The sequence below is a fragment of the Delphinapterus leucas genome, chromosome 15 (genome assembly GCF_059928025.1).
Source record: "Delphinapterus leucas isolate spDelLeu-1000000601 "Yukka" chromosome 15, BTC_Dleu_Yukka2, whole genome shotgun sequence".
In the NCBI taxonomy this organism is placed as follows: domain Eukaryota; kingdom Metazoa; phylum Chordata; class Mammalia; order Artiodactyla; family Monodontidae; genus Delphinapterus; species Delphinapterus leucas.
Genome location: NC_143143.1, coordinates 58,585,894 through 58,607,951, shown reverse-complemented (window position 1 = coordinate 58,607,951; position 22,058 = coordinate 58,585,894). Strand labels below are relative to the sequence as shown.

The 22,058-nt window shown below is 39.6% G+C and overlaps 1 protein-coding gene across 6 annotated transcripts in view; it reads left to right on the top strand.

Moving 5' to 3' along the window:
* ATRN (attractin) overlaps window positions 1-22,058 on the top strand; it is a 171,456-nt gene that overhangs the window by 90,515 nt on the left and 58,883 nt on the right. For 5 of the 6 annotated variants that reach the window (XM_022592878.2, XM_089896620.1, XM_022592879.3 and 2 more), the window contains exons 17-22: window positions 1,119-1,304; window positions 1,828-2,061; window positions 10,007-10,144; window positions 13,189-13,282; window positions 15,138-15,190; window positions 18,944-19,038. In XM_022592878.2, the coding sequence (XP_022448586.1) occupies window positions 1,119-1,304; window positions 1,828-2,061; window positions 10,007-10,144; window positions 13,189-13,282; window positions 15,138-15,190; window positions 18,944-19,038 (800 nt within the window). The remainder of the gene's footprint in view (window positions 1-1,118; window positions 1,305-1,827; window positions 2,062-10,006; window positions 10,145-13,188; window positions 13,283-15,137; window positions 15,191-18,943; window positions 19,039-22,058) is intronic. The other variant, XM_089896619.1, reaches the window with a different exon arrangement.

Genomic DNA, 22,058 nt, shown 5'->3' with positions numbered 1-22,058 from the left:
CATGAAAAACCGATGGAGTATTGATTTCAAGCATATGAAGCAGAGTGTAACACAGAATTTTTAAAGCAGAAGGAAATAGTGTTTGACTCTGAATAGTGTGAGCCGTGAACAAAACCAAAAATAACTAACACTAATATTCTGATTAACTGTGAGATTGATTGGTTTGTTGACCACAAAAAGTATTGATAATTTCTCTGAAAGGCAAATTTCTTGGTGTTGGCAGGGAAATGTTGTGGAAGAAAGAACAAAAAATCCAAAGAAAAGATCAGAAAAGCAAGCACATCACTGCAGGGACAATGGGCAGAAAGATAGTGTCAGTGGGGAGAAAAATGATGGGAGTAGCTCTGTGTCAGGAAGCAGAAGCAAACCTTCAGCATGATAAAGCTGCAGGAGGGTGCTGAAGGACCGGACACTTGGAGTAGCTTCACAGGCTTGAAGCTCTCTAGGCACATTTAGGCTTCCTAAAGGCAGGCACAGGGGTGGCATTTGCAGCCCTAGACCAGTGTCCTCCTGCTGCAGAGGTACTTACAAGCAGTAGTTGGAATTCTGTGGCTGCTTTTGGGAGGCTGGACTCCATTGACATCATGTCTTATTTTAGGAAGGTACTGTCATTTGTCTGAGGAATACAGAGGTGTGGAAGAGAATTCATAGCACTGTAGGGGTCACCTTAAAGTATAATATCTAGGGAAACTTTTCAGCCATTTTGGATCCTGAGTGCTTTGGTGAATTTAATGAATGCTGTGGTTCTTTTTCCCCCAGAATATACAAAGATGCAATTTTGCATATTCAGGTGGGTTGTAAAACCCCTGAAGTTCATCCTGGGTCCCCTATATTATAAGGAGCTTTAGAACCTCTACTCATATGGAAAGATTAGCTTGTTCCCTCGTGTCTGTCCTTAATGCTCTTGGAAAAGAAAAACTGTTTTTCCCCCAAGTATATAAATATACTTGACTAAATAGTACTTGATGACCTAAGACTTTCTATTTTCTTCTTCATTTAGTGTAACCCACTGAATTGATTTCATGACACACTAGTGGGTCACAACCCACATTGAAAAGCCTTTGACCTTAGCTGACATAGTGGGAGCTCTAAGTGTCTCTCTTCGGTTTACTTCCTAGCGAACCACAGTGCCAAGCAGTGCCGGACACCGTGTGCCTTGCGGACGGCATGTGGGGAGTGTACCAGCGGCAGCTCCGAGTGCATGTGGTGCAGCAACATGAAGCAGTGCGTGGACTCCAATGCCTACGTGGCCTCCTTCCCTTTTGGCCAGTGTATGGAGTGGTATACCATGAGCAGCTGCCCCCGTGAGTGAAAAGTGAGCTCTAGGCAGTATGGGTGACAACTCCTGTGTGTAGGGCAGTGCTGTCAGCCTCTGAAAATTCTAGGGATGAGACCAGACTTGACCTCCTGCTCAGGACTGTCCAGAGACTGCCTGATGTGAACCCGCATACAGAATCAAGAACAATGACACAAGTAAACAACTGTAGGATAGATCACAGAGTACAGAAATAATTTGCCCAACCTCAGTATTATATTGCTCAATCCATGTAATATCTCGACATCTTAATCTCCTAATTCATAAAGAAGTTATTTCCAGGAGATGATCTCTAAACATCCTGAGATTGAGAGAGGAGGGGAGGAGTCTCTGTTATATGTTGGACAAGATATTGGGCTTTTTAAAGTTTTATTATGTCATTTAAACAATCACAATAGAATAGGAATTTTGACTCACAGAAGTTGAATAGTCTGTTAAAGAAAAAGGTAATTTGAATACAATGAATTTAAGACTACATATGATAGTGAATTGTAACTTATGTTTTTTTACAGCTGAAAATTGTTCAGGCTACTGTACCTGTAGTCACTGCTTGGAGCAACCAGGCTGTGGCTGGTGTACTGATCCCAGCAATACTGGCAAAGGGAAATGCACAGAGGGCTCCTATAAAGGACCAGTGAAAATGCCTTCTCAGGCCCCTACAGGAAATTCCTATCCACAGCCCCTTCTCAATTCCAGCATGTGTCTGGAGGACAGCAGATACAACTGGTCTTTCATTCATTGTCCAGGTAAGAGGTCTTGTGTATCCAAAATCAAGTGTTTCACTACCTATTTACAAAGAATAAAGCCTTGAAAGCTACATTATTTATATGGATTTCTTTAAGAAAAAAATAACAGATAGTTTAGGAAACTATTTGTTTCATGTGAAAAATATTTTTAATGTCAATTAATGAAAATACTAAGGACTTTAAGTGAGTTGTCTTGCTAACTTTCATTACAAAAGTATTGAAATGAGTTCATTGTAAAAAATCAACTATTACAGATGTAGGTAAAATAAAAACTAGAATTCCTCTTCTCGTCTCTAGAAAGAAAAACTTTTAACAGTATAATATAGATACCTCTAGATGTATAGTTTTTAAAATAAAAATACTATGCTGTACACTATGCATATGATATATTGTTCTACAGTTTGCTTTTTACTTAAAAATACATTGTGGCAATTGTTAGGGGAAAAATTAAAAATAAAATCTACTGGCAACCCAGAAATTCCTCTCCACAGATGTAGAAAAGAAAGAAACAGTTTTATTATTGAATAAGCATTAAACCGGGTTGTGGCCCACATCACAGCAATCCACTAATGAGATTGCAAAAACAGAGGGAAATTCTACCCTTTTAAATATCCCAGCATATATAATCCATTATATACATGTTCTCAAAATGAAGATAACTTGTCTTCATGTGAGGATTTGACAGCACTATTTGCTCTACATTCTTTCACAGTTCATTCTGAATTTACCTGGTAATTGGGGAGGCCACCTAGGTTAGTTAATTGCCTTTACCCAAAGGAGAAAACAAACTTGTATCTTTAAGGCAAGCAGGTGGTTACAGTTTGGACCCATTCCCACAGCAAGGGGAGGGAGGCTGGCTCCCTTGATGTGTACATTTCAAAGAGATGGCTCTTAAGCACTTAAGAAAAACATCTCTGCTTTGTAGTGCTGACTAGAGGCTTATTTAGGTTTAAAAATGTACATACATATACATATCAAAGGAACAGGAAGGGTTTTTTAATACAGGTTTTCTTACTGAAATGCTCTAAGAAAAGGGAGAAGGAAAACCATCTCTTTCCCTTTGACATGAAGAAAAAAGGAAAAATTCAGCCTGCCTGCCTGCCTCCCTCTCTCCCTCCTCCCCTCTCTTTGCCCTCTTCTCCCCTCCCCACTCCTTCCCTCTCTCCTTTCCCTTCTCCTCCTTCCTTCCTATCCTTTCCAATGGTTGATGCCAGAAGGAACAGACCTTGAGTTGACCTAAACCTTGATCCTAGACCTGCTATGGTAGCTGTCCTGAGAAACCAACCTGAAAAATTGACCTTTGATTCAAACTTTCAGTAAATCTCAGGAATGTACTGATGGGCCTCCAGAGCAGTTGGGAGATGCTAGGCAGGTGCAAAGACTCCCAAGAGATGAGTGGATAAGAATTTCTCCAAGAACCCGCCAGACATTGCCCCTGAGCACTGGGTTCTTTGTGAGGACTTCTATAAGGGAAAGACCACTGTAAACAAAGATAAAGGGCCACAGGCAGACTGGAAGAAAATATCTGCAGGGTATATAACAAACGATTATCATCCAGAGTATGTAAACCTCTACCCTCCAGAAAAATAAAGCTGAATGTCGACCCAACAGAAAAAGTGGGCAAAGTGAAACTGCTAGGTGTCTTTTCCCCGGGGGTTGGGGGTGAGCGCCATGGCGCTCCAAGGAGCTCCAGTCCTTTATGTCTCAGCACAGAAAGAATTCATCTAGATGCTAAGTGATAGATAAGAAGGGATTTATTAGAATAGTACACTTGTGAGGCTTACAAGTGAGCTGGCAAGAGGGTGCCACACTCCGAGAACTTAGTGGGCTACAGATTTATAATCAAAGGAAAAATGGGGTGGGGGAAAAGACCACCTTCTTCCTCGTTCTTGAGTAGACATCAGGCTTCCATCATAAGCTCCTCCTCCAGGTTGGGCAGGGGAGTTTTCTTGTCCCTACATGGTCAAGCCAGGACTGTCATGACATTATGGAAAAATTATTTTAGGTTTCAGTACAATAAGGGTCTTTCACTTTGAATGTCACCCTTCCATAAATTATTGTTTTTTATGTGTGCAGAGAGCATGTCCTAGGGGTCATTAACTTAGGAGCTTACTGGGCAGGATGTGGGTCTCATGCCACCATTGTTTATTGTTTTGGGGCGTGTCTCATGCTTCTGTTGCATCATTTTGTTGCTAAGCAGGCCTGCTTAGTTTTGTGGTTAAGCAAACCTGCTTTCTTGAGTGATCATTAACTTACAGGGGTCTCCCATATTTTTTTCCACTTACAGTCCCCTGGTGGGATTAACTATTTAATCACCTACTTTCTCCCTTTATCCTGTTCCTATCAAAAGTATATAAAGTCATTCTCAGAAAAGGAAGTAGAGCAGGAAAATGCAAAATAAAATGAGAAACCAGCTTTTTATCTACAGAACTGGATTAAATTCTCTTTGTTCCTTTTTTCCTAAGATTTTGGAGGATCTACAGTTGCATTTCTAATCTACTAGTGGTTTGATTAATGAAATAGTTAAATTTGTGCTTTTCCACTAATATCAAGAATATATCAGGTAAAATGAAAATACACAGGATATAGGAAAATATTTACAAATTATATGTCTGATAAGAAGCTAATGTCCAGAATACATAAAGAACTCTTTAAACTCAATTAAGCACATGAAAAGATGCTCCACATCATTTAGGAAACTGGAATTCTCATAAATTGTTGGTAGGAATGTAAAATGCTGTAGCCACTTTGGAAAACAATTTGGCAGTTCCTCAAAAAGTTAAACATAGATCCATCATATAGCCCAGTATATACCCAAGAGAATTGAAAATATATGTCCACACAAAAACTTGTACTGAGGGGCTTCCCTGGGTGTGCAGTGGTTGAGAATCCACCTGCCAATGCAGGGGACACGGGTTCAAGCCCTGGTCCGGGAAGATCCCACATGCCGCAGCACAACTAAACCGGTGCACCACAACTGCTGAGTCTGCGCTTTAGAGCCCGCAAGCCACAACTACTGAAGCCCGTGCACCTAGAGCCCGTGCTCCGCAACAAGAGAAGCCACTGCAGTGAGAAGCCTGCTCACCGCAAGAAAGACTAGCCCCCACTCGCCGCAACTAGAGAAGAGCCCACGCGCAGCAACAAAGACCCAACACAGCCAAAAATAAAAATAAATAAATCAGTTAATTAAAAAAAAAAAACTTGTACGGAGTGCTCATAGAAGTATTATTCATAATAGACAAAAGTGGCAACAACCCAGATGTCTGTCAGCCAGCGAGCGGATAAACAAAATGTGGTACATTCATACAATGGAATACTATTTGGCAATAAAAAGGAATATAAAGTACTGATATATTCTACAACATGAATGAACCTCGAAAATATGCTGTGCAAAAGCAGTCAGATACAAAGGCTATATATTATATGATATCACTTATATGGAATGTCCAAAAAAGGGCAAATATATAGAGACAAAAAGTAGATTAGTGGTTGCCTAGGGCCAGGGAAAGAAATGGGGAATAATGGGCACAAAGTTTTCCAAAGTAGCTGTACCATTTTTCATTCTCACTAGCAGTATAGAAAGGTTCAGATTTCTCCACATCCTTATCAATACTTGTGTCTGTTTGATTGTTGCTGTTCTAGTATATGAGAAATGGTATCTCACTGTGGTTTTGACTTGCATTTCCCTAATGACTAATGAAGTTGAGCATCCTATTGGCCATTTGTATGTGTTTGGAGAACTGTCTATTCAAATTCTTTGCCCAGTTTTAAATTACATTATCTTTTTACTGTTGACGTATTAGAGTTCTTTATGAATCTAGATACAAGTCCCTTATTGGTTATACAGTTTGCAGATATTTTCTCCCATTCCGTGGTTTTCTTTTTACTTTCTTTTTTTTTTTTTTTTTTTTTTTTTGGGGGGGGGTGGGTGCGGTACACGGGCCTCTCACTGTTGTGGCCTCTCCGTTGCGGAGCACAGGCTCCGGACGCCCAGGCTCAGCAGCCATGGCTCACGGACCTAGCCGCTCCGCGGCATGTGGGATCTTCCCGGACCGGGGCACGAACCCATGTCCCCTGCATCAGCAGGTGGACTCTCAACCACTGCGCCACCAGGGAAGCCCTCTTTTTACTTTCTTTTTTTTTTTTTAACATCTTTATTGGGGTATAATTGCTTTACATACTTTCTTGATGGTATCTTTTGAAATACAAAAGATTTCGTTTATCCCATGTGCTTTTGTATTGTATCTAAGAAGTCAGTGCCTAACTAACCCAAAAATCACAATTACTCCTGTGTTTTCTCTTTAAGGTTACATAGGTTTATCTCTTTGTATTTAGTTCCATAATTCATTTTGAGTTAATTTTTGTATGTGGTGTGAGGTAGGGGTCCAAATTTATCTTTTTGCATGTAGTTAACCAGTTGTCCCTGCACCATTTGTTGAAAAGACTATTTTTTTACTATTGAATTTTGGGAGCACATTTGTTGAAAATCAGTTGAATGTAAGAACTTATTTCTGGACTCTCATTTCTATTGCATTGACCTATATGTCTGTCCTTATGCTGATATCACACTCTTGATTTCTGTAGCTTTGTAGTAAGTTTTGAAATTGGGAAGTCTGAGTCCTCCAACTTTGTTCTTATTTTCCTAGGTTGTTATGGCTGTTCTGGGTTCTTTGAATTTCCATATGAATTTTAGGATGAACTTGTCAGTTTCAGTAACATCAACAGAAAGCCAGCTGACATCTGATAGAGATTGCATTGAATCTATAGACCAACTGGGGGTATATTACCATCTGAACAATATTAATTAAGCCTTTTAGTTTACAAACCTGGAATGTCTTTCATTTCTTTAGTTTTTTATTTTCTTTCAGCAGTGTTTTATAAAGTTTTCAATGTATATATCTTATGCTTATTTTGTTAAATTTACTATACAAAGTATTTTATTCTTCTTCATGGTATTGTGAATGGAATTATCTTAATTTAGTTTTCTGATCATTGTTAATATGTAGAAATACAATATGCTAATCTTGTATTGTGCAACCTTGCTAAACTCATTATTTCTACTAGTTTTTTAGTGGATTAGGGTTTTCTATATACAAGGTTGTGTTGTTTACTAAGAAAGACAGTTTTACTGTCTTTCCTATCTGGATACCTTTTTAAAAAAAAATTTTGGGGGTGCTAATTGGCCTGGCTAGAAATTCCAGTACAATGTTGAATAAAAGTGGTGAGAGTGGACATCATTCTCTTGTTCCTGATCTTAGAGGGAAAGAATTCAGTCTTTTTCCATTATGTATGATGTTGGCCTTAGTTTTTTCGTACTTGTCCTTTATCAGGTTGAGAAATTTTACTTCTATTCCTAGATTTTTGAGGGCTTTTGTCATGATTGGGTGCTGGATTTTGTCAAATGCATTTTCTGTATCACAATGATGATGTGGTTTTGTTCTTTAGTTTATTAATATTATGTTATACTAATTGATTTAAGGATATTAAACCAGTCATTCATTCCTGGGATAAAGCCCATTTGCTTATGATGCATAATCCTTTTTACTGTGTTGCTGGATTTAGTTTGCTAGGTGGGTATTTTGTGTCTATTTTCATGAGAGATATAGGTCTGTTCTATAATTTTCTTTCTTGTTATGACTGTCTGGCTTTGGTACCAGGGTAGTACTGGCTTCAGAGTGAGTAGGGAAGTGTTCCCTCCTCTTGTATTTACTGAAAGAGTTTGCAAAAGAATTGGTATTAATTCTTCTTTAAGTACTGGTAGAATTCACCAGTGAAGCCATCTGGGCTTGGATTTTTCTTTGTGGGAAGATTTTTGATTATTCATTCAATCTCTTAGTATAGGTAAGTAAAGTATAATACAGGCAGCTTTTCTATTTCTGCTTGAGTCAGTTTAGGTAACCTGTATTTTATAGGAATTTTTCTATTTCATCTAAGTGATCAAATTTGTTGGCATACAGCTGTTCCTGTTATTTTCTGGCAAGTAGCTTTTTGGCTATATGTGTTCTCCTGTTTAATCTATTGAAGGGTTTTTGTTTTGCGTCTGATTTTGTTTTATCCTTTTCATTTTGCAGGGTCTCTAAATATTGTGAAAGTTTGTTCCAGAGCTTGCTTTCTTATTTTATGAATGCAGTGATCTCTGAAGCCTCCTTGAATTTGCTAAAATTAGTATTTTTCATTCTCTTAAGTTTCTTGCATTAATCCTTCCTTCAGAGTTAGTCGTTCTGTGTGTTTATCTAGGTGGTGCTTTTAGGTTGATGATTTTCTCATACTAGTGATTCCTCAAGGTTGATTTGTATTTATAACTGAATGTCTAGGCTTATGAGTACCTGGGTGTCGTGAAGGTGTGGTGTGATATCCTAAGGGAGAGGCTGACTAGCTAGTACCAGGGCTCTCCAGCTCTGGTCTGCTCTGGCTGTTGTTGAATGGTCTGCATTCCTTCCACAGTGGAGGAAGGAAGGAGCAACGGACCAGGTGTGTGGATGCATTTGGCATGTTCATGGTTGTGCCATGTGCCTCCCCACTTCGGGCGTTCTGGCTAGAAATTCAGTGCTTCAGAAGTATCTCTCAGTACTTCTCATAGCACCTTTTCCTCTTATCCCAAACCCTTGTTTTTACATTTCTTCTATAATTTCAGTGAGATCTTGAAGGGGAAGAGAGAGAGAAGCATTTGTTCAATCTTTTTATCTTGAACCAGAATACAGATATTTTGGTAAATGATTTTAGGTATTACATTTTTTTGGTGTTGTGCTTTGCCCTTTTGCTATGTGCACAGTTGCTCATCTTCACAGGAAAAACATGTATAGTCCCCAGATCTTAAGCAATTTTGGTGGAATATTTGATGTAGTCATTTTTAAGTTCTTCAGTTGCAGTCTATTTAAAACAACTCAAATACCTACAGGGATGGGGTAGAAAGCAGGTGGGTAAACAGAACAGGTGCAAGGCCATGGAAAGTTGTCAAGGTGGAGACTGTATGACATTGACCAACCAAGACAGATCTGTAAAAGAGCAGATCTTAAATGTTTCACCACAAAAAAAGAAATGGTAATTATGTGACATGATGCAGGTGTTAGCTATAGCTATGGTGGTCATCATTTTGCAGTAAGTGTATCAAATCAACACATTGTATACTTTAAATGTGCACTTTAGATTTACACAATGTTATATGTCAGTTATGTCTCAATAGAGCTAAGGAGAGAAAAAGACAGGTCTGCTTACAGGTTGTGCACTACATGAGTGGCCCCACCTGAAGTATGCAGTGCACAACTGTCCTGAGCAGCCCTGAGAGGTCCAGGCCTCATATGCCTTTCTAGTTGTAAACTCCTGTATGCACCAGGAATCAGTAATTCCACTTATAGAAATGTTTACATATAAACATGGTTATTTTTCTAAAAATGAAAAATTGAAAGCAAACTAAATATCAAAATGTAATGGTTAAGCGACTGGCTTCATAGAAATCATTCTGCCATTTAAAGTTTTGTTTATGATAGGTAAAATAATGTGGTAAAATAATTGTGATCTACATTTTAAAAAATCAAAATTGAATATTAACATGAACACAACTGTGTAAAACTGTATAGAAAAAAATACTGGAAGGAAGGATCCAAATGTGGACAGTGATCTCTGGGTGGTGAAATTGTATATGATTTTTTTTCCCTTTCCTTGTATTTTTCAAATTTACTATCATGAGCATATATTATTTTTACAATTAATAACAAGAAAAACTTTTTTTTTAATGGCTCTGGACTTTCACCTTGCTTGGTATATTTCTGATTTTCCTGAATTAGCTTTTTTTTGATGTTTTGATCTTATTTCTCAAACTAGTTTTTAGTAGTTTTGATGATTATTTAGAAGCAATAAGGAACTTAGATAGTTGCAAATAAATCTTGTGGAACGTACTCCACCCAGCTCTACCATAGGAAAAGCCCCTTAAAATTCTTTCTTTCAGCTTGCCAGTGCAATGGCCACAGCAAATGCATTAATCAGAGTATCTGTGAGAAGTGTGAGAACCTGACCACGGGCAAGCATTGTGAGACCTGCATATCTGGCTTCTATGGTGATCCGACCAATGGGGGAAAATGTCAACGTAAGTCAAATTTTTCAGGGTTACTGATTGCAAACCAGGTGGCACATAGTGCATCTGTTCGACTTGTATATCTTGGAGGAAAAAAGCCAGTTGGTTTCAGATATTGCATTTCTTAAGTTATACTTGTCAGGAGCTCAGCTGAGCTGGGGGAGAGAGAGCAGAGCTGCCTGGTGTCAGAGTAGCCATTAAAGCAACTAGTCAAAAATGAAGGACTTCCCTGGTGGTCCAGTGGTTAAGATTGCACGCTCAATGCAGGGGGCCCGGGTTCGATCCTTGGTTAAGGAACTAGATCCCACATGCCGCAACTATAAGCCTGCATGCCACAACTAAAGATCCCCCGTGAGGCAACGAAGATCCTGCATGCCACAACTAAGACCCAGCGCAGCCAAATAAATAAATATTAAAAAGAAAAAAATGAGGGAGTTAAGCCTTTAATCACTTACTGTGATGGTATAAGCAAGAGGCTTACACTGGAGAAAGCACTGACTCCCCTTGTTCCACTTTCCCTCCTGGAATGGTGCTCTGGTTGAGCGTCAAGTGGATCAGCATAGACTTCAGGGAAAACTTGTTGTTAAGGGAGCCCTGAACAAAAAGTCCCAGCAAAAAGCCTTTTATGGCCCCTGGGGTCGGGAGGGAGGGTGAAGGGGAAGGACTAAGAGTGGAAAAGTACCGGGGACTGAGTGGGTAAAGCCTCTTTGAGGTTCCCCTCCTCCTCCATAGGGAAGCTCAGCAGAGGTGACTGAAGAAGACCTCTGCCCAAGGCCTCAGATAAAGAGACCTAGGAATGAAGGTTCCTGAGCTAGGAATGCAAATATGTGAAAGAGAGTGGCCGGCCAGGTGACCTGAGACCTTGACTCAGCCCCCCTCAGAGACTTCCACCCAGGCTGGTGTGAGGAGGGCAGCTTTCCTGGTATGGCCCACTAGGGAAAGCCTTTGTCATTGTCTATGGTTCGGCCTCAAAAATCACATGTAGGTTTTTAACCAGGAGCTGGACTCCTCAATACTTCTACTATTTTTAAAGATTTAAGTAGTCCCATGTTTCCCCATACATGTCAAATAGATTCCTGTAAGCAATAGGACACTTTATTGTTAGTACACAAATTATATTTTTTAAAATGACAAGTGATACCAATAAACTACTTTTTGGTTTGTTCTAGTTTATAGTGGAAAGACCCATCAGGTCTGAGTAGGAAAATAAATAAGAAAGGAAAATCTCTACCTACTCGTCACATCCCACCTCCAAACTCCTTAGCATGGTTCTTGAGAATCTGACCCCAGAGCATCCAGAAGAGAGTTAGTGTCCTAGTGGAACCTCTCTGGGGTTTAGTTTCTTCATCTGTAAAATGGGGATAGTAGGGTGGTTGTTGAAATGAAAGCAGTCAGCAAGACATAACAGGTAGATGTGAGCAATTATTATTACTCTTCTGATGTCCTTTCTTACCACTCTTAAGTAAAATTTCTTGCTCAGATTAAAAGGTATTAAGTAAAACTTTTTTCACTCTTTGTGAATAGATTTCATCCATTAGACAGAAATCAGAGTACCTGACATTATTGAGTGGTGAGTATATACAAGGCATTGTGCTGGTAGCTACCTGAGACAGTGCTGCTTTTATTATCCCCAGGATCAAGTAGCCTGCCCAAGGTCTCACTGAGATTTGGCCATGCTGAGAACCATATCCAGGATGTGTGACTTTAGCTGTTGGGCCTGGTTGTGCCACTGTGAGGGTACCATCGTCCCCATATCTTCAGCTCTCATCTTAGAAAAATTACATTCTCCTCTGTGGCATCTGTGGGGCCCGAGTACAGTTGTTCAGAACTCAGAGCTAGCTTTATTTTTCGGAGTCGCAATCCATAATAGAAAGCATGATTTAAAAATACTGTGAGTGACACCAAGTCTTTAATGTTTTCTTCTTAGAATTGTATAGTCCTTAAGCTATGGATAACAGCGATGATTTTTTGAATCCTTACTGTGTTTTATTCATGTGTTATCTCATTTAATCCTCCCCAAAACCCTACAGGATAGGCACTGTTATTATCCCTGTCACATGGATGAGGAGGCTGACTTAGAAAGGGAGCTAAGTGGAGGGACCTGAATTCAAACTCAGGCAAACTGAACTTTAGGCCTTTGCTTTTGTTAACACACTGACCTCTCTCCATACTCAGTAGAGCCCAGAGTTGAACGCTAGTGTTTCTTACTCCAGCATAAATTTTCTTCCCCACTGCACTATTCTATTCATAGGTTTCTTTGGATTTTTTTTTTCCCACCGCATTTCTTTTAAAAGTACACCTGTTTCCAGCTTAATACTTTTAATTTATTCACAGAAAAACAGTTTGTAGAGTGAAAAGGTATTGAGCAAAAGGATTCATTTATTTCACCTGGAGTATAAAGTTTGTCATAGCTCACACCTATGTGTTGGATGAAAGAAGGTGGAGATGTGTTGGTGGCTAGATGAGGGAGATGAAAAGAGTCATTTGCTGTTAAGGAAGAAGGCACACAAGGGTGTGAATCCTAGAGGGCCGCTGAAACACTGACCTGCCATTGGAATCCTGCCTTAGAAGCGTGGCCATTGTGGAGAAGTCTCCTCGGCTAAGGCAGAGCTCAGCCAGACCAACCCTCCCCCCAGAGGGCAGTCATCGCTCAGAGGTCTCTATGAGGACGGGGACTTAGTCTGTGTGCCACACTGGAGATGCTTCAGAAATGTTTATTGAGTGAATGAGAGAATGGTGATAGTGAAAAACAGAGTCTATTGCAAAGATCTTTGCAAAGTCTATTGCAGAGGGATGACCTCATTGGCAGCAGACACTGACATTTCTCTTTCCTCCTGTCCTGTGACTTTGGCTTCTTTAATGTTGCCTTGACATTATTTGAGATAAATCACTAGCTAAAAAACAAGAATTGTACCCCTTAAATGAATGCATTTATTTTACCTGACTTTCCTGTTGAATCCAGTTGAGATAATATTATTTGTTTTAGGGAAAGTCTCTAATAGTGGTAATCTTTTAAGCCAGTTGTGACCACCTGCTTTCCTTTTCCTTCTCCCCAGCATGCAAGTGCAATGGGCACGCGTCGCTGTGCAATACCAACACGGGCAAGTGCTTCTGCACCACCAAGGGTGTCAAGGGGGACGAGTGCCAGCTGTGAGTACCACACTCCCGGGACTCCTGCCACAGGCCACACCTCATCAGGGAGGGCCGAGGGGCTGTGAAACTGCCTGAACCCCAAGAGCCACCCTTTTTTCTCTGGGCCTTGTTGCCGTGGGCTCTGAGGTATCCCCAAGTTGACTGATTTGAAATTTTGCCCTTTCTACTTCAGATAGGTGTAATTTAGTCACCCTCCATACTGGGAAGGTTGTCAGTTAGCAGTAATTCCTTAATGGCTCTTTAAATCACAATTTTATGTTTGAGTGACACTGACAGTTCCTTGCTTGCTGACTTGGATTAGTCTTTTAACTTCAGTAACGACTTGATTTTTGTCATGTCAGGAGATTTTCCTAAAAGATAGAGTTAGAAGAGCTGGTGTTCCAGGACAGTATTTTATTTGGCATTTTGGTTGTCTAATAGTAGAGAGGTCATCTTGCCTTTAACACACCCTCCCTGTTCTAGCATTTTCCTTGGTGAAGTATGTCAAACACGTTTCGGGGAAGAGTTTGGGGTTCCCATCCATGAGGATGCAAACAGCATCAGGCAGATGTGGGGATTCAGCCCTGGCTGTGCCTCCACTGAGTAGGGTGCTGTTGAGGCAAATCACTTAAAATGAGGTGTTAAGCCTCATTTTCCCCATCTATCAATAGTGAGGCTAGTGGTAATTGTTTTTAGTGTCCTGGTGAGTTGAAACAAGAGAGATTATTCCCCAGTTTCTCTCTCCCTCACCAGAAAACCTCATAAAATAAGCTCTAAATTTAATTTTTAAATCTAGGTTCCTTTAAATAGAAAAATGTAATAGAGCAAAATTAATCACCCCTGCCTTCAGTTAATGGTATACAACAAAGAAATGAAGTGTAGGTCTAGTGAAAGACTTTCTCTTTAGGAAATTTTAAATATAAACAAGTGCTGGTAATCACTCTAGATAAAAAGACACAACATCCTTGTATTATTTATCTGGCAAAAGTACTTGACCCAAGCTTTCCCCTCCTTTCCTCACAGTTCATAGCTATTGTGCCTGCCTGAATCACTTTGTAAAGTGGGAGCCTGGGTTTTACTGATGTTCATAGATGATATTTATGAGGAAATTAATAATTCTTTTTTACTAGAACTTATTTTTTTCTCCAGACTGATGAACCATGTCCAAGGGTTGTTTTTGGTTTTTTATTTTTTAAGTGATTCTTGGTTTTTAGCCTTCTCTCACTTGTATTTAAAGAACAGGTTCAATTTATCCAGGAAAAGTGAAAAATGAATATATGAAAAATGTTTTTATTTTTTTTCAATAACAGCTCTGATTTTATTGCAGTAATAAAAACAGACAGCTAGATGGCCCTAGGAGAAAAACACATGTAAGATAGCCGTTCTTCCACTTAGCCACCATTTACATCTTTTGGCATAATCTCTTCTAAACAGTTTGCCTTTGCCACAGTCTCATCCACACCCACACATTCCAAAATGGATAAAAACTTAATTACTTTATTAGCAACTAACCACAGGTAAGTCAATTTGAAAAATGTTTTAACTGCACTTGTAGAAGAATATTTAGTCCATACAAAAGTGAACATGTGTTTTTCGTGATAATAAATAGGATCTAAATTTTATTTTATTTGAATTTATCTCATGTGCTTTGGCAAATGTTTATCAGTTGGTGGTGGTGTGAACTGCTGGGCAGTCAGCATTGAAAATGAATGCAAAGTCTTGTTAGTCCATCTGATTTGAGTAACAGTGAAGAATGTAATTGTACTGACTCAAAAACTGGTAGTTTATATAAAAAGATCTACTTGATTTTAAAGTGAATGTAGATTCTGTTTTAAGTAACAACAGAAAATAATCCTCATTTTTTTCCCCCTAGATGTGAAGTAGAAAATCGATACCAAGGAAACCCTCTCAAAGGAACATGTTACTGTAAGTGTTTTTGCAGTTCTCATTTGTCTAGAAGCAAAGTAGTTCAGTAAAACATTATTTTCTTTAACATGGTTTGAGAATGATAAGTGCTATAGGAATATAGTAACCACCCATAGAAGTGTCGCCTAATTTGATGTGTTACATTCTATTAAATTTAATACATATGTAAATACTATTTTAAGCTGCTTTCATTCTGGTTATGGTTTATATCAGTATGTCCATAGCAGATATCAGGGAAGAGTACAGAGATATACGTCTCTGGCTTTCCTAATTTATATTCTCTTGAAACCTTATTTCATTTGCCATTATCTGGTTGGGGTCATTGTATGTCATATTTTAGGATCGATAAAAAACAGAATTCTTAAAATATAGTTGAAGTTATTCCCTCTGAAACTGATTTGTGTTAACCACCTCTCTAGGAACTAATATGTAAAATAAAATATCTAGTGACGAACTTACAGTGAACAGTAAATCTGGCAAGGTGACCAGGTCCTTATGGGTAAATGCATTTTCTTCCTGTAGGAGAATCCACATACTAGGTCAGATTATGGAACCAAAGGAAAATGAGCTAATGTTTTCACATTCTGTTATAATTATATACTGGCTTTTCTGGGTAAAATAATGTCCACTCAAAATTCATGTCCAGCTAGAACCTATAAATGTGTTTTTCTAGAAAAAAACAAGAGAAAAACTTCATGACCTTGTATATGGGAAGGTTCTTAGATGTGATACGAAAAGCACAATTCATAAAAGAAAAGCTCATTTATTGGGACTTATCAAAATTTAAAACTTGTGTTTTTAAAAAATACTGTTTAAAAAGTAAAAAACATGGGACTTCCCTGGTGGTGCAGTGGTTAAGAATCTGCCTGCCAATTCAGGGAACACGGGTTCAATCCCTGGTCTGTGAAGATCCCACATGCCATGGAGCAACTAAGCCCGTGCGCCACTACTGAGCCTGTGTTCTAGAGCCCGCGAGCCACAACTGCTGAGCCTGCATGCCACAACTACTGAAGCCCACGCACCTAGAGCCCTTGCTCCACAACAAGAGAAGCCACCACAGTGAGAAGCCCACACACGGCAACGAAGAGTAGGCCCCACTCCACAACTAGAGAAAGCTCACACGCAGCAATGAAGACCCAACGCAGCCAAAAATAAATAAATTAATTAATTTTTTAAAAAGTAAAAAACAAGCTACATACTAAGGAAAATGTTTACAAAGCGTATCTTTGATTAAGAGTTTATATTTAGAATATATAAAGAACTCTTACAACTGGATAAGGGGACAATTTCAGTTAAAAACAGACAAAGATTTGAATAGACATTTCACCAAAGAAGATAGACGAATTGCCAATAAGCACATGAAGAAATGTGTAACATTATTAGACATTTGGGATATGTGTATTAAAACCACAATGAGGGGGCTTCCCTGGTGGCGCAGTGGTTGAGAGTCCGCCTGCCAGCGCAGGGGACACGGGTTCGAGCCCTGGTCCGGGAAGATCCCACATGACGCAGAGCAACTAGGCCCATGCGCCACAACTGCTGAGCCTGCGCTCTGGAGCCCACGAGCCACAACTACTGAGCCCGCGTGTCACAACTACTGAGGCCCGCGCGCCTGGAGCCCATGCTCTGCAACGGGAGAGGCCACCACAACGAGAGGCCCGTGCACTGCAACGGAGAGTGGCCCCCGCTTGCCGCAACTGGAGAGAGCCCACGCACAGCAACGAAGACCCAATGCAGCCAAAAGTAAATAAATTAAATAAATTAAAAAACAAAACAAAACACAATGAGGGGGCTTTCCTGGTGGCGCAGCAGTTAAGAATCCACCTGCCAATGCAGGGGACACGGGTTCGAGCCCTCGTCCGGGAAGATCCTACATGCCGCTGAGCAGCTAAGGCCATGTGCCACAACTACTGAGCCTGTGCTCTAGAGCCCGTGAGCCACAACTACTGAGCTCACGCACCACAGCTACTGAAGCCCGCCTGCCTAGAGCCTGTGCTCTGCAACAAAAGAAGCCACTGCAATGAGAAGCCCATGCACCGCAACGAAGAGTAGCCCCCGCTAGCCACAACTAGAGAAAGCCCGCACGCAGCAACAAAGACCCAACGCAGCCAAAAAAAAGAACCAAACACACAGTGAGATACACCCCTAGAATGACTAGAATCAAAAGCCAATACAGTGGCTTAATAAAAGACAACTGGATTCTCATATATGCTTCTGCATTCAATCTGTTGCACTATGTCTTTTTGGTTAAAGTACACACACAAAAAACCTGGCCCCACCAGACATATAGTTAGAAATGGATGGAGTGTTTTAATAACCTTTTCAGGTAACTGGGTATTATCCTTTGATACCATATCAAAGCCAGGCAACCGGTCATATTTTAAAGGTTAGTTTATAATGTGAAACCTGAAACCATATCAATTAATTTTTTGTAATCTGGTAACTTATATTTCTCTATCTTGAAAAATAAAAGCCAATACCAAGTTTTAGCAATGATGTGGAGAAAGTGAAACCCTTTTAAATTTTTTGTGGGAATATAAAATGGTTTTCCACTTTGGAAAATCATTTGGCAGTTTTTTGAACAGTTAAAAATAAACTTACCAACAACTCCCCATTTCCCTCTTCCCCTACCCTCTAACAACCACCATTCTACTTTGTCTATATGAATTTGACTATTCTAGGTACTTCATATAAGTGGAAATATATAGTATTTGTCTTTTTGTGATCCATTTATTTCATTTAGCATAATGTCCTCAAGGTTCATTCATGTTGTAGCATGTCACAATTTCCTTTCTCTTTAAGACTGAGTGATATTCCATTGAATGTATATACCATATTTTGTTTATCCATTCATCTGTTGATGGACACTTGGTTTGCTTCCACCATTGGGCTATGATCTCTTTGGCTGCTATGAACATGGTTGTACAAATAGCCCTTCAGGATCCTACTTTCAGTTCTTTTGGTATATACTCAGAAGTGGAATTGCTGGATCATTTGGTAATTCTATTGTAATTTTTTGAGGAACTGCCATACTGTTTTTCACAGCAGCTGCACCATTCCCACCAGCAGTGCACAAGGGTTCCAATTTCTCCACATCCTCACCAACACTTTTTTTGGTGGTAGCCATCCTACTACAGGTGATGTGTTATCTCATTGTGGTTTTGATTTGTATTTCCCTAATGATCATTGATGTTGAACACCTTTACATGTGCTTATTGGCCATTTGTATATCTTCTTTGGAGAAATATCTATTCAAGTCTTTGCCCATTTTTAAATCGGGTTGTTGAATTGTGCAGTACTTCTTAGAATTAAATTATACCATCTTTAGCCAGTAGGCTCTTTTTCAAGCTATATTCTTTTGCTACATTACATTAGTCTTTGAATGCTTTCTTGCTTTCTAGAATAAGATAACTGAGGCACATATTCCTTGCCCCAAACCTGGAATCAACCATTTTTACTTGGAGTCTTGGTTTCTTTTATACCATTAATTTATAGCTTTGTATCCTTAAGCATAAATAGATGCGCAATTAATATTTCTAGGTAAGTTAGCTTGGAGCCTAAAATCTCAACCAGGGTGATGATACAAGGAGGTTTTGGTGGGTTAACTCAAACAAAATGACATTGCCCACAGACTTTGCCAAAAGTGCTTTCCAGGCTGTTGAATGTTTATGAGAAAATCAATCTGTATCTCTAGAGACCTATTCTGTTTTGTTTTGTTTCAGTTGTTAAATACACATTTCTTTCTTTCCATAGATACTCTTCTTATTGACTATCAGTTCACCTTTAGCCTATCCCAGGAAGATGACCGCTATTACACAGCCATCAATTTTGTGGCTACACCTGATGAAGTAAGATTTAAAAGTCTTCTTACTTTGTTTTGAATTTGTGTGGAACTTTTTCTTGGTCACTATGGATAGAAGCACTGCCTTAGCAGCGATCTCCAGAAGTGGAGTCCACAGGATGATGTTTAGAGGTACAGGAAAGAAATGTTAGAATCTACATTTATCTCCTTTGTATTTAAAAGGTAAGATTTACCATGTCGTTAAGATTTTTTTTTTTTTTTTTTTGCAGTACGCGGGCCTCTCACTGTTATGGCCTCTCCTGTTGCGGAGCACAGGTTCCAGACACGCAGGCTCAGCGGCCATGGCTCACGGGCCTAGCCGCTCCGCGGCATGTGGGATCTTGCCGGACTGGGGCACAAACCCGTGTCCCCTGCATCGGCAGGCGGACTCTCAACCACTGCGCCACCAGGGAAGCCCCATGTTGTTAAGATTTACCATGATCTGATGTACAGAGTGACATTGACTCCACACATTCTTGGTTTGCCCATCAGCCCATCACAGCCCCATACAGGAAAGGAAAGGAGACTGCAAGGGGAATTCCCTGTTAGGGGGGCAGTGTCAGAACCGAGATTTACTCTCTCAGAATGGAAATTAATACCAGTAATGCAAGACAGAGGTGACATTTATGCTCCTAGAATGAGTTCCTATCCTCATTAGGAGGTAAAAACAGTGAAGAAGTAAGCCAAAAATAATTGAAATTACTAAGGTAACTATTTGAAATGTATTTTTATATCTACTGTTGTTAATGGTAAACCCCAGCCTGCCATAAGGTATTACCTAGAGGTAAAAGGGAGCCAACACAGCATGACATTTAAAAGTAAAGCATCTAGAATATGAACACGCACCTATATGATTTCTTCAGTGAAATATAAAGTCATTTAATACCTACTCTGGTACATAATGAAATTTTACTAAACCTGATGGTAAATTATTTAGGAGCCTCCTTGGAGGTTTCTTATTTCTCATCAACATACACAAAGCCATTTACCATTACAAAAATACAATAAATGGGGCTTCCCTGATGGCGCAGTGGTTGAGAGTCCGCCTGCCAATGCAGGGGACACGGGTTCGTGTCCCAGTCTGGGAAGATCCCACATGCCGCGGAGCGGCTGGGCCTATGAGCCATGGCCGCTGAGCCTGCGCATCCGGAGCCTGTGCTCCACAACGGGAGAGGCCACAACAGTGAGAGGCCCGCATACCGCAAAAAAACAAAACAAAACAAAACAAAAATTACAATAAATGTAACAAATAATACATGGAAAACAATATGATAATAAGCCAAAGTGCATTCCTTTGATAACAGATGTTATCAACAAGCACTGCTAAATTTAAGAAATAAATAAATCAGTAGTAAAATGAAGTCCAGTGTGGGATGTTCACAATTAAATGAAAGTAAGATTTGTTTTTTGTATTCCACTTCAATGATAAAATTAAGAAGAGATGTACTAGAGAAGATACATTCTCACGAGTGAATAGCTTTTTAAGTAAAAATAATAAATGACTTTCAATGAAAATGTTTTGTGGAAAAATTGTGTTGGTATATCATTTCAGTGGCTGTACTGACCAGAATTTTTTTTTAAATTTTTTAGGATAAGGCTATAGCAAGAGTACCACACATGAAATTTATTTACTGCCTTGTTTCTCTTATGACAGAATATTTAATAGTTACACAATGTATGTGTCCTGTCTTTTACAAAAGCATCAAGATTTCAAGGTTATTAATCCTTTCCAGGGAAAGAAGTAATTGCTAGTAATGTGCTACCAGCAAACATTAAAAAATAGGGAATTCCCTGGCGGTCCAGTGTTTAGGACTCCATGCTTCCACTGCAGGGGGCACGGGTTCGATCCTTGGTCAGGGAACTAAGATCCCACGTGCCGTGACGCAGCTCAATAAATAAATAAACACGAGCTGTCCCTTTAAGAGGATGGTGAGGCCTTATCAATAAATGAGAAGGTAACTGCTTTATGAGAAAAACTTCTGGTTTGGAGATCACGTTTTGGAAGTAGCTGTTTGGAAATGCTTCTATTGTTGTAATTTTTGTGCTGTAAAAACTATCAAAAGAATGCTCTTTAAAATCTTAATTTTCTAACCTGTTTTAAAAATCTTTCAATGTGAAGAATTTCAGCAGGATTGGATTCAAAAATATAAAAGGCAACATCTGACTCATTTGGAAAAACAATTTTTTGACCCCAAGAAAGAGATTTATTAGCCAAATTTCAGGGAAAACTAAAAATTAGTATCATGATTTACCCAACACTACTGACAGTGCTCTTCTTCCAGCTGGCCCAACACATTCCTCAGAGATACCTTTTTCAGTCATTAAAACCAAGAGTCACAATAAATTAAACTAGCTCTTTAAACTGCTGTATCTCTAAGTGGTATACAAAGTTTTCAAAGGTAATAAAACATATTCTGTCGTATTTCTCTTAAAATAATATTTTTAGTGAGAGAAAAATGTTCTTAGTCATGGATGAAGACAATTTAAAGTTTTTAAATTTAGTTTATTTCAGCTTTATGTGCTATTCCTTAAAAATCACTTCCATTGGGCTTCCCTGGTGGCGCAGTGGTTGAGAGTCCACCTGCCAATGCAGGGGACACGGGTTTGTGCCCCGGTCCGGGAAGATCCCACATGCCGCAGAGCGGTTGGGCCCGTGAGCCATGGCCGCTGAGCCTGCGTGTCCGGAGCCTGTGCTCCACGATGGGAGAGGCCACAACAGTAAGAGGCCCGTGTACCGCAAAAAAACAAACGAACAAACAAACAAAAGAAAACCACTTCCATTTTGGAGAACTTTACACTGTATATAATCTGTGGGTTCAGAAGTACATAGGTTTGATTTATAAGTTAATATAAATTGAGACACTTGACCAAGTGTTTTACTCTTCAGACATTTGGAAAGGGCTGCCCAGAGGATCCTTAAGAGGCTGATTCCCTAACATAGGTCACGGGATGTAGGTCACTGTGCTCTGGTGAGGGTCTTTTTAAAAGATACTTTTTCATGGAGTTAGGCATTTGATAAAGCATTAA